The sequence below is a fragment of the Tachyglossus aculeatus genome, chromosome 23 (assembly GCF_015852505.1).
Source record: "Tachyglossus aculeatus isolate mTacAcu1 chromosome 23, mTacAcu1.pri, whole genome shotgun sequence".
Taxonomy (NCBI): Eukaryota; Metazoa; Chordata; class Mammalia; order Monotremata; family Tachyglossidae; genus Tachyglossus; species Tachyglossus aculeatus.
In genome coordinates, this window is record NC_052088.1 from 13,058,134 (window position 1) to 13,070,883 (window position 12,750).

Below are 12,750 nucleotides of genomic sequence, written 5' to 3' on the forward strand. Positions count from 1 at the left end.
CAAGATGGCTTTCCTTCCCCCAGCCCCCAAGCTTAACTGTTTGAATGTAAGGCCAGTTAAGGAGTTTCCACAGCTACAGCCTAAATCAGACTGTCGTTTAGGCTCAAAACTCCCGCTTCCTAATAGCACCGATCATCCCCATCGAATTTACAACTCTGATTTTTCCCCCCCGACTCAAAAAGTTCTTCTCCTGGAGAATTCTAGGTTTACTAGCTGCGGTTTTTGGATGCGTAACACCGGGCCGAGAACCTGCGAGCAAGCACAAGGATGAGGACTTCCAGACACAAAGCCCTTTTCCTTGCGGACCCCCTCTCCCCGGAGGTGTGACCCTGGACCGTTGAGGAGAGCCGAGTTGACCCTCTGGATGACACCTCCCCTTCCTCTCCACAAGACATTGCATTGAAGTGTTTTTATTCAAGCGTTTTGCTATTAGTCCATCAGCACCCGTTCCCTTGGGAACTCTCCAGGAGAGAAGAATCCGAGGAACTCACGCTGCCTTCTTTGTGCAGGGTCCTTGGAGATCTTGTAGGTTGATTTTTGACCTAAAAGGGAGAAGGGCGGGGCCGAGAATGAGCGGGTCTGGTGGGGCAACACAAAAGGAAGCACGTTCCTCGGGGTGCCCGTCTTACCTGTTGTGGATCATGTGGCTTTTGACTAGGTGGCCGGCGGCCAGGGCTGCCATGAGTGACAACTCCCCGGCCAGGACGGTCCCGCACACGATTTTGGCGAGCTGGCGGGCATTTTCCCCAGGATTGTCTCTGCAGGCTCCCTGAACACCAAGCATCTGTGGGCAAGGCGCGAGTGACACATGTAAGTTCATGGCCTGGGATGCGGTGATCTTCGGTTAAACTAGGGGCTAGGGGTGGGATGACTCTCAGTGCTTCAAGGGGGGGGACACCCACAAGCACAGGCTTTGCGGATGGGGGATGGAGGGGCCTGGGAAGCGGGAAGAGTGGTGATCTGGAGACATGGAGCGGGTTTCAGGCCAGAGGGAGGATGTGGTCAAAGGGCTGGTGGCGAGATAACTGAGACTGAGGTAAAGTGAGCAGGATGGAGTTAGAGTAAGTATGTGAGGTAGGGGAAGAGAAGAAGAGTGACTGATTGTCCTTAAAGCCAAGGGTAAGCAGTTTGTTGGCTGAGGAGATGGATGGGCAACCACTCAAGGTTTCCGAGAAGTGAGGGAGATATGGACTGAATGACCTGGGCAGCAAAGGGAAGTATGGACTGAAGTGGGGAGAGACAGGAAGGTCAGCGAGGAGGCTGATGTGATAGACAAGGTGGGTTAGAATAAGCCCCTGGATCCACAAGGTAGCAGTTTGGAGGGGGAAAAAAGGGGCGGATTCTAGGTACTGTGAAGGGACAGGATTTGGTGATAGGCTGAATATGTGGGCTGAATGAGAGAGATGAGTCAAGGATAATGCCTAGGTTACGGTCTTGTGAGACAAAGGATAGTGGTGGTGTCTTGTAGTGATGGAAAAAAAATCAATCATTGAGCATTTACTGTGTGCAGAGCACTGTATTAAGTGCTTGGGAGAGTTGGTAGACACATTCCCTGCCCACAAGGGCCTTACAGCCTAGAGGGGAATCCAGATGTTAAAATACATTACCGATACCTACATAAAGTGCTGTGGGGTGAATATAAAGTTCTTAAAAGAGTACAGATCCAAGTGCATAGGCAATGCAAATGGGAGTGGGAATAGGAGAAATTAGGGCTTATTTGGGGAAGGCTTCCTGGGTGTACTGTGGCCCTGACAAGGCTTTGAAGGTGGGGAGAGTGGTGGCGTGGCATAAATGGAGGGGGAGAGGAGTTCCAGGCCAGAGGGAGGATGTGGGTAAGGGGTTGGAGGCGAGACAGTTGAGATGGAACTGCAGTAAACTGGCATTAAAGGAGCAGAGTGTGCAGACTGGGTTGTAGTAGGAAATCAGCGAGGTAAGGTAGGAGGGAGGGAGCTGACTGCTTTTAAAGCGGATGGTAAAGAGTCTGATAACAAGGTTGATTGGGCAACCACTGGACATTCTTGAGGAGTGGAGAAACATGGACTAAATGTGGTTTTTTTATTAAGAAAAATGATCCAGGCAGCAGAGTGAAATAAGCACTAGAGATGGGAGAGTCTGCAGGGAATGGCTGGGAACTGGAGTGGTAGATTTGGAAATTACCTGCATAGAGATGCTAGTTGAAGCTGTGGAAGCAAATGAATTCTCGCAGGGAGGATGGGGCAATAAGAATAGAAGGGCACCCAGAACTGAGCCTTGAGGGAAGCAGAGGAAGAACAGGTAAAAGAAACTAATAAGGAATGAGCAGAGAGATGAGATAAGAGGAGGAGGAGGAAGAAAGCTTAGGTCAGTGAAACCCAGGATAGCTTGGATGGTTCACTGTTGAAGGCAGCTGAGAGGTTGAGGATGATTAGGATGGAGTAGAGGCTACCGGTGATCTTGGAAAGGGCAGTTTCTGTGGAGTGGAGATGGCTGAAGCCAGCTTGCAGGAAGTCAAGGAGAGAAGTGGAGGCAGCTGTTTGGACAACTCCCTGGAAAAGTTTGGAAAAGAATGTGGGGGGAGATGGGGTGATAATTGGAAGGCACAATGGGGTGGAGGGAGGGTTTGTTTAGGATAGGGGATACTTGGGCATGTTGAAAGCAGTGGGGAAGGAACACTGGAAAGTAAGGCAAACGGGGAGGCAAAACAGGGAGAGAACAAGTGTTTCAATAAATCGTAAAGGGATGGAGGTGGAGGTGACTGTGAGCCCGCTGTTGGGTAGGGACTGTCTCTATATGTTGCCAACCTGTACTTCCCAAGCGCTTACTACAGTGCTCTGCACACAGTAAGCGCTCAATAAATACGATTGATTGAGAGGACAGATTTTAAGAGGTGGTGTGAGATCTCAAGATACTCCTGAGAAGGTTGGGAGAGCCAGAGAGAGGGAAGGAGGAGCATGGGACTGGTGGAGGTGCACGGGAGAAATATCAATAAAAATAATAATTGGGGTATTTAAGTGCTCACTCTGTGCCAGGCACTGCATTAAGCACTAGGGTGGATAGAACAGATTGGGTTGGGCGCAGTCCCTGTGTCCCACATGGAGCTCACAGTCTCAATCCCCATTTTCCAGATGAGGCAACTGAGGCCCAGAGAAGTGAGGTGACTTGCCCAAGGTCACACAGCAGACACGTGGCAGAGCCAGAATTAGAACCCATGACCTTCTGACTCTGGGCCTGTGCTCTATCCACTACACCACGCTGCTTCTGTACTATTACACAGTATTACAGCATGGGGACGTGAAGGAGTCAGCTTGGCCACATGTGACCTTGGGCGGGCAGAAGCCGCGGAGCCGGGGAACGGGAGGAGAAGCAGAGCAGCCGGGAAATGGGTGGGGTGGAGGGGGAGCTTCCTACCTGTAGACAGGCCTGCTGGGGTGGCAAGCTGGTCCCTCCCCCGACCGTCCCTATTTCTATGGAGGGCATCGTGCAGCTGATGTACAGGTCTTCGTTGGTGGGCCCGGCCGCCTCCATGAGGGTGATGCAGTTGGAACTGCCCACGTTCTGGGCCGCGTCCTTCGCGGGGTGGGAAAGAGAACAGAGCCTGTCTGTCCGAGTCGGGTACGGGGCCTCCGCCAGAGGAACAACCCCATGGGACCACCTACCTGCCCGCAAGCAATGTAGATGGCGGTCACGATGTTGGCGGCGTGGGCGTTGTACCCGCCTATACTGCCGGCCATGGCCGAGCCCACCAAATTCTTGCTTACGTTCACCTCAACTAGAGCTTCCGTAGTAGTCTTCAATACCTGGGGGAGAGGGTGGACGTTTCATCACTGTTAGCCAAGGTTTCATCTGAGGTGACCTTTTTTTTTTCCCCCCCTTCCAACATCCCACAGGGAGACTAGATCTGAGACCCCATCCACACTGAATCTGCTCTCTTGAGAGTGCCTTGCAAGCCACCTGTCAAAGGTATGGGTTCCAAAAATCAAGAGGATTTAAAGGAGTATACAGGAAACTTTGACTTGCAAAACTGAAATTAAAAGGGAGAAAAAATCTGTTTACCTTTTTAAATCCCTTAAGTATCAATGCTCCCCACCTCCCCCAGTCCCCTGGCGTACTTCTCTGACCACTTTGGCAGGAATGACCGCTTCGCAGACCACAGACTTCCCTCGGCCCTCGATCCAGTTTACGGCAGCAGGCTTTTTGTCTGTACAGTAGTTGCCACTAATGGCTAGAATTTGCATTTCAGGGAAGAAGTCATGCAGTTTTGAAAGCGCTTTCTCTGTACCCTAGAATTAAAAATTAAGACACGTAACAAATCGTTCATCTCAGTCAATTATCTCCCTATTCTAAAGGAATCACCCCTCTTAGTGGTGGCATTAGCGACAAGATGCTTGTCAAATGCCACCGGGATGAGGAATGATTCCCTTGTGATAGGGGAGAGAATTATGAATATATATACACATACATACAGAGCGAATCTTTCCTTCTTATTACAATTACCCAGCGCCATACCCTGTGGGCACTCAAAATACATACTGACAGGCGACCCTAGTAGCTAATCAGTAACCGTTCTCAAATTATTCAGCAACTTTTTCCTTGTAAGCTTGTTGTGGGCAGGGAATGTGTCCGCTAATTCTGTTGTGCTGTACACTCCCAACCGCTTAGCATGGAGCTCCGCATGTAGTAAGCACTCAATAAATACCATCTACCGTTTGATTGGTGAGGCCAGTGGTGGTCTAGAGGTAAAGGTAACAGCCTTTGAAGGCTGGAGGCCTGGGTTCTAATCCCCTCTCTGCTTTGAGAATTAAAAAAAAATTGAAAATACAGTGGCAAGTTTAAAATAAATCACCTAGGAGTACTGAGATAAAATCTTCTTTTAGACTGTGAGCCCACTGTTGGGTAGGGACTGTCTCTATATGTTGCCAACTTGTACTTCCCAAGCGCTTAGTACAGTGCTCTGCACACAGTAAATGCTCAATAAATACAATTGATTGATTGGCAGATGTGTTTAATGCAGGAAAAGCACAACTGGCAATGTACGTGGTGGCTACTTTTGAAATGTTTCAGCGGGATGATCAACAGCACAAGTATCATGGGAGAGAACTGGTCTCTCTCTTGGGAGGTGCATGGGCTCACTAGGGCAAGTCTTGGTGCATCAGATAATTCCACAGGATACCAAAAAGTGAGCCCATAAATAAATTCTAGTGTAGTTTTAGAAGGTGAGGATAGCTGGCCACCCTGCCCCATTCTTTTGCTGTCCTCCAACCAAACCGCCAACTGGGCCTCTTTTACTAACGTAATAGTGAAAATTAATTGTTGTGGTACTTGTTAAGCACTTACTATGTGCCAAGCACTGTAGATACAAGTTAATGGGATTGGACACCATCCATGTCCCACATGGGGCTCATAGTTTAAGTATGAGGGACTAGGATTTAATCCCCATTTTAAAGTGGAGGTAACTGAGGCACAGAATAATAATAATAATAATAATAATGGCATTTATTAAGCACTTACTATGTGCAACACACTGTTCTAAGCACTGGGGAGGTTACAAGGTGGTCAGGTTGTCCCACAGGGGGCTCACAGTCTTAATCCCCATTTTACAGATGAGGTAACTGAGGCACAGAGAAGTGAAGGGACTTGCCCAAAGTCACACAGCTGACAATTGGTGGAGTCGGGATTAGAACCCCAGTCCTCTGACTCCCAGGCACGCGCTCTTTCCACTAGACCCCGCTGCTTCTCACCATATCTTTCAACAGTTCTCGCTGAAGAAGCAGCGTGGCTCGGTGGAAAAGAGCCCGGGCTTTGGAGTCAGACGTCATGGGTTCAAATCCCGGCTCCGCCACTTGTCAGCTGTGCGACTCTGGGCAAGTCACTTCACTTCTCTGTGCCTCAGTTCCCTCATCTGTAAAATGGGGATGAAGACTGTGAGCCCCATGTGGGACAACCTCATGACCTTGTATCCCCCCCCAGCACTTAGAACAGTGCTTTGCACATAGTAAGTGCTTACTAAATGCCATTAAAAAAAAAAAAAGAATGAGGAGGCTGAGCAAAGCACACAGCAGGCCAATTGGGTTGCTGGTACAGCATGGCAACCTAGGTGCATGGCTCCCTGCATTAGCTGCCCATAGCTTATCCCAAAAGGAGAGATTAGAAACTATGAACGGGAAGGTTGAGGTTTCCCCGTTTAAGGGGGCCCAATTTGCGGAGGGTCTTCCATCCGCGACTTCTCAGCGAGTGCTTACCTTGGAGATCATGTTCATCCCCATGGCGTCTCCTGTCCTGGATTGGAAGCGAATGTAAAGGTTGCGACCAGCCAAGCTAATGTGGACTTTCTTCAGGCGAGCAAACCTGTGTAGGAAAGAGAATCAATCAGTGGTACTTACTGAGGGCTTAGTGTGTGCAGAGTGCTGCCCTGAGTGCTTGGGAGAGTACAATACAGCAGGGTTGGCAGACACATCCCCTGCCCACAAGAAGCTTACAGCCTCAGTGGGGAGAACACTTCTCCCCCTCTCCCCCCTGCAGGGGTCACAGAGCAGCTTTTTTTCCTAATGAATGACTGTGCGGTAGTACAGGTGTCACATAAAAAGGGCCAAGCGGGCCCATCAAAAGGCACAAATCAGGTTCCTGTTGGGGTCTGATGTACTCTACCATGTTTCTGGGGACAACTCTGGTTTCCAGGTGGGAAAAGTCATAACCCACAGAGAGAATTTTCCTAGCTAGCCCTTCCACTAGAACCGTTCCCAGCTCTGTAACACCCGGACCTTCCTGGGACTCTCCTGCCGATCCCTGGAATCTGCTTCTTTCTGAGCGTGGGGGGGTGGGCTATCAGCTGAAAAGGGGAGCGCGCCGCACAGGGCCCACTCCTATCCACCCACCTGCTCGTGCTGTCGAATTCCTCCTTCATGATTCGGAATCCTTCGGCGCCCTCCAGCCACGCCTTGACCTCCGCGGCCTCACAGGCGCCGGGCAGTCTCACGACGGGGCCTCGGGTCATTCCGTCCGCCAGCACCCGGCTCTTCGCTCCCCCGCCCAGCTAGGTCCCAACACAGCGGAAACAGAGTTAGGTCACAGGGGAAGACGGGGGACGTGCTTCCATTCCCCGCTCCTCCCCGGCTGGAATCCAAATCCAGCCCAAATGCCACTCCTGTCCCCTCCACGGGTTACTTACACCAATCGCTCTGCATCCTCTGTTGGTGCTGGCCACGAGGCAGCCTTCTGTCGTTGCCATTGGCACCTGAAATTCTTTGCCATCCAGAGAGAGGGGCCCTGCCACTCCGACGGGGATGGGCATATAGCCAATGACGTTTTCGCAACAAGCTCCCATTACCTAAGAGCAAATGCAAAGTTGGGTAAGAAGAAACTCTAGTCATCCACGAAAGAGACGCCGTGTAACAGTAGTGGCCTGGGTGTGATTTCATCATAATAATAATGGCATTTATTAAGCGCTTACTATGTGCACTGTTCTAAGCGCTGGGGAGGTTACAAGGTGATCAGGTTCATTCATTCATTCAATCGTATTTATTGAGCGCTTACTGTGTGCAGAGCACTGTCCCACGGGGGGCTCACAGTCTACAGATGAGGGAACGGAGGCCCAGAGAAGTGAAGTGACTTGCCCAAAGTCACACAGCTGACAATCGGCCGGAGCCGGGATTTGAATCATCTAAAGTGATGGGAAAGTCAGCGTGAGGGCAGGGTCTGGGTAAGAAGATAAGGAGTTCTGTTTCGGACATGTTAAATTTGAGGTGTCGGCAGGGCATCCAAGTAGGGATGTCCTGAAGGCAGGAGGAGATGCGAGACTGGAGAGAGGAAGGAAGATCAGGGCTGGAAATGTAGATTTCCCCGCTGTCGGGTAGGGACCATCTCTATATGTTGCCAACTTGTACTTCCCAAGCGCTTAGTACACTGCTCTGCACACAGTAAGCGCTCAATAAATCCGATTGAATGAATCATAGATGGTATTTAGTGAGTGCTTACTGTGTGCAGAGCCTGAATCGTGTTGAGCAAGAGAAGAGGACCAACTGCGGCAGCCCCCACAGTATCACCGCCCGCAGCAGCCCGGAAGAACTTCAGTAACAGGGAGAATTAAAACCATACCGCAAGAGAGAGAAGGCGAAACAGGAACATTTCAAGAGCAGTCAACGGGACTGTAAGATTAAAATGCAGACCCGGCACATTGGGCGGATGGCTCGTTAACTTACCAAGGAGTAGTTATAGTCCCTGTACGGCAGGTACTGGAGAGACGCGGGCTCCGGAAGCTTCGTGGACAGCATCTGTCGGCGAATGGACACGCCCCGCTCGTGGGTTTCCATCAGGGTTTCCAGTTTGTAAGCCGGGATGTGCTTGGCGTTGACCAGACGGATTATCTCCGCGTCGCTGAGGAATTTTGCTCCTTTCTATGGAGGAAGAAATAAAGTAAGAGGGGATTACGGGCCTGCCCCCTGTGCTAAAAAGCCCTTTTCTTTATATTTTCTTGAGCAAGACACGATCTATTTTAGTGAGAAATAACTTGGAGGTTAACAGATTACTTCTCAAAACTGGAACAGCTTTTCCACCAGTGGATTAATATTTGCTTAATAGTGAAGGCACTTATTACGAACAAAAACATTTCCATCCAAATTCAGGGGAAACTTGCAGCCTAGCCCCAAGAGGCAGACACCTCCTGCATCTCTCAGCTCACAATCAGGATGTTCAGAGCCCTCAACTGGGAGCTTGGCTATCAATCAATCAGTGGTATTTACTGAGCACTTAACTCTGGGTAGAGCATATACTAAAAGCAGCGGCATGGTTCAGTAGAAAGAGCCCGGGCTTGGGAGTCAGAGGTCATGGGTTCTAATCCTGGCTCTGCCACTTAGCTGCAAGACTTTGGGCAAGTCACTTAACTTCTCTGCGCCTCAGTTACTTCATCTGTAAAATGGGGATTAAGACTGTGAGCCCCATGTGGGACAACCTGGTTACCTTGTATCCCCCCCGCCAGGCGCTTAGAACAGTGTTTGGCACATAGTAAGCGCTTAAATACTATTATTATTATGTCTACCGACTCTGTTAGATTGTACTCTCCCGAGTGTTTAGTATAGCGCTCAATAAAGACCACTGATTGATCAGGAGGGGAAACAGGGCGAGAAGATGAGAGCAGTCAGGAAAGGCTTCCTGGAGGAGACATGATTTTAGTAGGGATTTGAAGATGAGAAGAGTAGTGATCTGCCGGATGTGAAGAGGGAGGGTAAGAACAATAGGGCAGTGGTGAGAGAGAGGAGCGCGCGCCTCTAATGCCGGCCTACTCACTGCTCCTCACAGTGTGCAGGCTGGGTTGCAGTCGGGGAGGGAGAAGGAGGGAAGGGAAGAGAGCTGATTGAGGGCCTTAAAGCTGAAGATGAGGAGGCAGGGAGGAATGAGCAACCACTGGAGGATTTTGAGGGGTGGGGTGTTGCGTATAAAACACGGTTTTAGAAAAATGATCCAGGTGGGAAAACGAAGGGGCCAGGGGCAGGGAGGTCAGTGAGGAGGCTGAGGAATAGGCTCTGTTTCAGCCCCACCAACGTGGCCAGCGCTAGACACGACGGGACAACCCCATCTGAAGCAGCAGGGGCTGGGGTTTGCACTGAGCTAACAGTCTCATCCCCTGTGGCAGAAGACGCAGGCAATTTTCCCAGATGTCTAACAGGACTGGCAGGTTGGAAAGGCTCCTCACACTGGTGCTGACCCTCACCCGTCCTTAGGTGTCCAGAGCAACCCCCGGGGAGCCAGAGTCACGCTCCAGGAGTACTGGCAGCATTTACTGAGCACCCACTGGGTGTGGGGCACTGGACCGACCACTTGCAAAGTTCCTGCCCACAAGGTGCTTTACGGTCCTCCAACAGCTCAGGTCACAGCTCTGTCTGGACCTCAAACTCTCTCAAGTTTGGAAGGGAGGGGGTTGGGGGGGGGAGAGAGGGATACAAGGGCAAGGATCCTTCACCTGGGGGTTTCTGGACCAGGGTCTAGGACCATGTGGTGTTCTGGGACCACCCTAGCCCTGCCTCCAATCCCTACCTGGACCTCTGGAAGCACCTACGATAGATACAGAGGGACTCAGAATTTGTCCTGCATACCAGCTGGTCAAAAACTGGTTACTCAGACGGTCGGCAGTAAGAAGAAGGGGGCGATCCCAGATGGTGACGCATGAGCACGTTCCCAATTTATGGACAGACGGTGGAGACCGGGGAACATCTATCTTTAGGAATAGGTAGGGAGCGTGAGGAGAGGGAATGTCATTGCACATACACATGCGGGACAAGAAGAGTCTCTGGAACAGTGGCGCCTAGACAAGGTGACATTCCTCCCAAAGGGGCCAGGTTCAGGTGGCCACACTGGCGTGACGCTCATACAAAGGGCAAGGAGAGAAAGGGGCACCCGGCTGCTAAACACCAACTTAAGCACTGTGTTCCCTCTTGCTATCATGAGCAAAATTCCCAATCCCCACGGGACCTTTAGCCTTACCTCCGTGTTACTGAGTATCTCTAGGCATTCTTCATTTGGACGAGGTTCACTGGGTAACTCAATTTCAGGTTTGTTTTTCTCTGGGAGGGTTGGAGATATTTCCAGAAGGGAAGAGTTACCCACCACAAATGTGGCCCGGCCTGAGGGTTCGGTTTCTACCGGGAATGGCTTTATAACCTCAACTGGTTGGAGAGATTTAAAAGAGAAAAAAAGGTTTTAGATGACAGGAGCCCACCTCTGACCTACTGTCTAGAGCACCTTCAGAAAGGTGAGAAAAGTCAAGATCACCTCTACCTTCCTTAGTTATGAAAGTCGACTCTTCCACTTTCTCTTTCTGGTGGTTTCGGACCAGTCTTGACTCGCGTCTGCAGCAGTTTTCTGAAACCCTCTTGTGGGTCACCACGGGAGATGTCATGGGGTTCTTTAACGAGAGGGTGGATTCCGTCTCCGTCTGTTCGAAGAAGATGTACTTGACGGCCAGGAGCAGGGCTAAACCCAGGGTGATTACTTGCTCAATATCCATGCTGACCATTCTAAATGGAATTAAGATGGTGATTTAAAGGCTACCCACATTCACAGTGTAAAATGCAAGTCTGGCGTGATAATTGGTCCATTAAAAAGAAGAAATCAACTTCAAAAAAATAAAAATAAAAAAGAGACAGTATTTGAAGAAGACTGATCAGAGGAAGCAAATGTTTAACTTACTTGGACAGATAAAACTGCCAGAGAGACACACTGGGCTCGATTCTTTTTGAAAGACTTTCATCCAATCCTAAAGAAACTTTAGAATTTTCTACAGTATTGTTTTGAGAAGAAGGGTCTGCTATCCAGCGACTGTGGGCATGAACAAGAACCAGACCTAAGGACTAAAGAAAAAAGCAGAAATAAAATCAATCTGAATAACTTATCAGGTAAAATAATGGCATTTAAAAAAATCAGAACAATATTGTGATAAGCACAAGACAGGACCCTGTTACTGCTGGAGACACAGGATTATTTCTCAGTCACTCGCTTCCACTAGGGCTTTGGAAAATGTGATTTGGTAAACAAAGGCAGTCACAGCACTGCAACACACGCGGCAATGTGTATGAATTTGTTGGTGTTTTTAGTGTTCTTATCTTGTCTTGCCTCCAGTCCCCTCACCACTTTTTATTCACAGATTGTGAACTCCCTGAGGGCTAGGGACCCTAGGGTCTGTTTTCCACCCATGTATTCTTTGCCAGTGCATAGTACAGTACTCCGCATATAGTAAGCACTTAATGAAGACTTCTTCCTCCTCCCAAGTGGAATTCAAATTCCTTCTATGAGTGACGGGATTTGCCTTGGAGAGTCTGGGCCCCTTGGGCCTTAGAGTGCGGCCCTAGCTACGAGGTTGGGCTTTGGGAACCCCAAGACCCACAAAGGCTGGTACTCTCTGGACTTAGTTGCTCCGATCTCATCTTCAGAAAAAGGGCTATTGAGTTTTTGGCTGATGTGCATATCTTGGTAAGTTTCTTCCACCTAAAGGAGTGGTCTTCAGTCTCTCCTCCAACCCCTCAATTCCTCTCTGCTCCTCTTCCTCCTGTCCCAACACCTCTTCAGGGCAAATAAACATTTTAGGCAATGGAACTTCTTCACTAATACTCATTTACAGCCTTCTTAGTCATTAATAATTGTGGTATTTGTTAAGCACTTATTACGTGCCAGGCACTGTACTGGGGTGGATACAGTCAAGTTGGATTGGACATCATCCCTGTCCCACATGGGGCTCAGTTTTAATTCCCATTTTATAGATGAGCTAACAGGCACAGAGCAGTTAAGTGACTTGCTCAAAGTCTCAGCAGACAAGTGGTAGAGCCAGGATTAGAACACAGGTCCTTATGACTCCCAGGACCGTGCTCTATCCACTAGACCACACTGCTTCCCCACTGCGGAATAAGAGGCATTCTTGGGCCTCTTATTCTGATGTGTTGACTGTGAGATAAAAGTGGAGAAGATAGTGGTAGTATATATGTATATGTAGTGGTGTATATATGTATATATATGTATGTATATACATATATATATATATATACACATGTATATGTATATATACATGTATATATGTATATGTATATATATATATGTATATATATGTGTATGTATATATGTTTGTACATATTTATTACTCTATTTATTTATTTATTTTACTTGTACATGTCTATTCTATTTATTTTATTTTGTTAGTATGTTTGGTTTTGTTCTCTGTCTCCCCCTTTTAGCCTGTGAGCCCACTGTTGGGTAGGGACTGTCTCTATATGTTGCCAATTTGGACTTCCC

The 12,750-nt window shown here is 49.1% G+C and overlaps 1 protein-coding gene across 1 annotated transcript in view; it reads right to left on the bottom strand.

Moving 5' to 3' along the window:
* Window positions 1-394: 394 nt before the first annotated feature.
* HMGCR (3-hydroxy-3-methylglutaryl-CoA reductase) overlaps window positions 395-12,750 on the bottom strand; it is a 41,581-nt gene continuing 29,225 nt past the window's right edge. The window contains exons 9-20 of the mRNA XM_038765594.1: window positions 11,158-11,318; window positions 10,747-10,985; window positions 10,453-10,634; window positions 8,175-8,369; window positions 7,145-7,303; window positions 6,852-7,009; window positions 6,219-6,324; window positions 4,089-4,259; window positions 3,636-3,776; window positions 3,388-3,546; window positions 630-784; window positions 395-542 (exon numbers count right to left, since the gene is read on the bottom strand). Of these exons, the coding sequence (XP_038621522.1) occupies window positions 488-542; window positions 630-784; window positions 3,388-3,546; window positions 3,636-3,776; window positions 4,089-4,259; window positions 6,219-6,324; window positions 6,852-7,009; window positions 7,145-7,303; window positions 8,175-8,369; window positions 10,453-10,634; window positions 10,747-10,985; window positions 11,158-11,318 (1,881 nt within the window). The 3' untranslated portion in view covers window positions 395-487. The remainder of the gene's footprint in view (window positions 543-629; window positions 785-3,387; window positions 3,547-3,635; window positions 3,777-4,088; window positions 4,260-6,218; window positions 6,325-6,851; window positions 7,010-7,144; window positions 7,304-8,174; window positions 8,370-10,452; window positions 10,635-10,746; window positions 10,986-11,157; window positions 11,319-12,750) is intronic.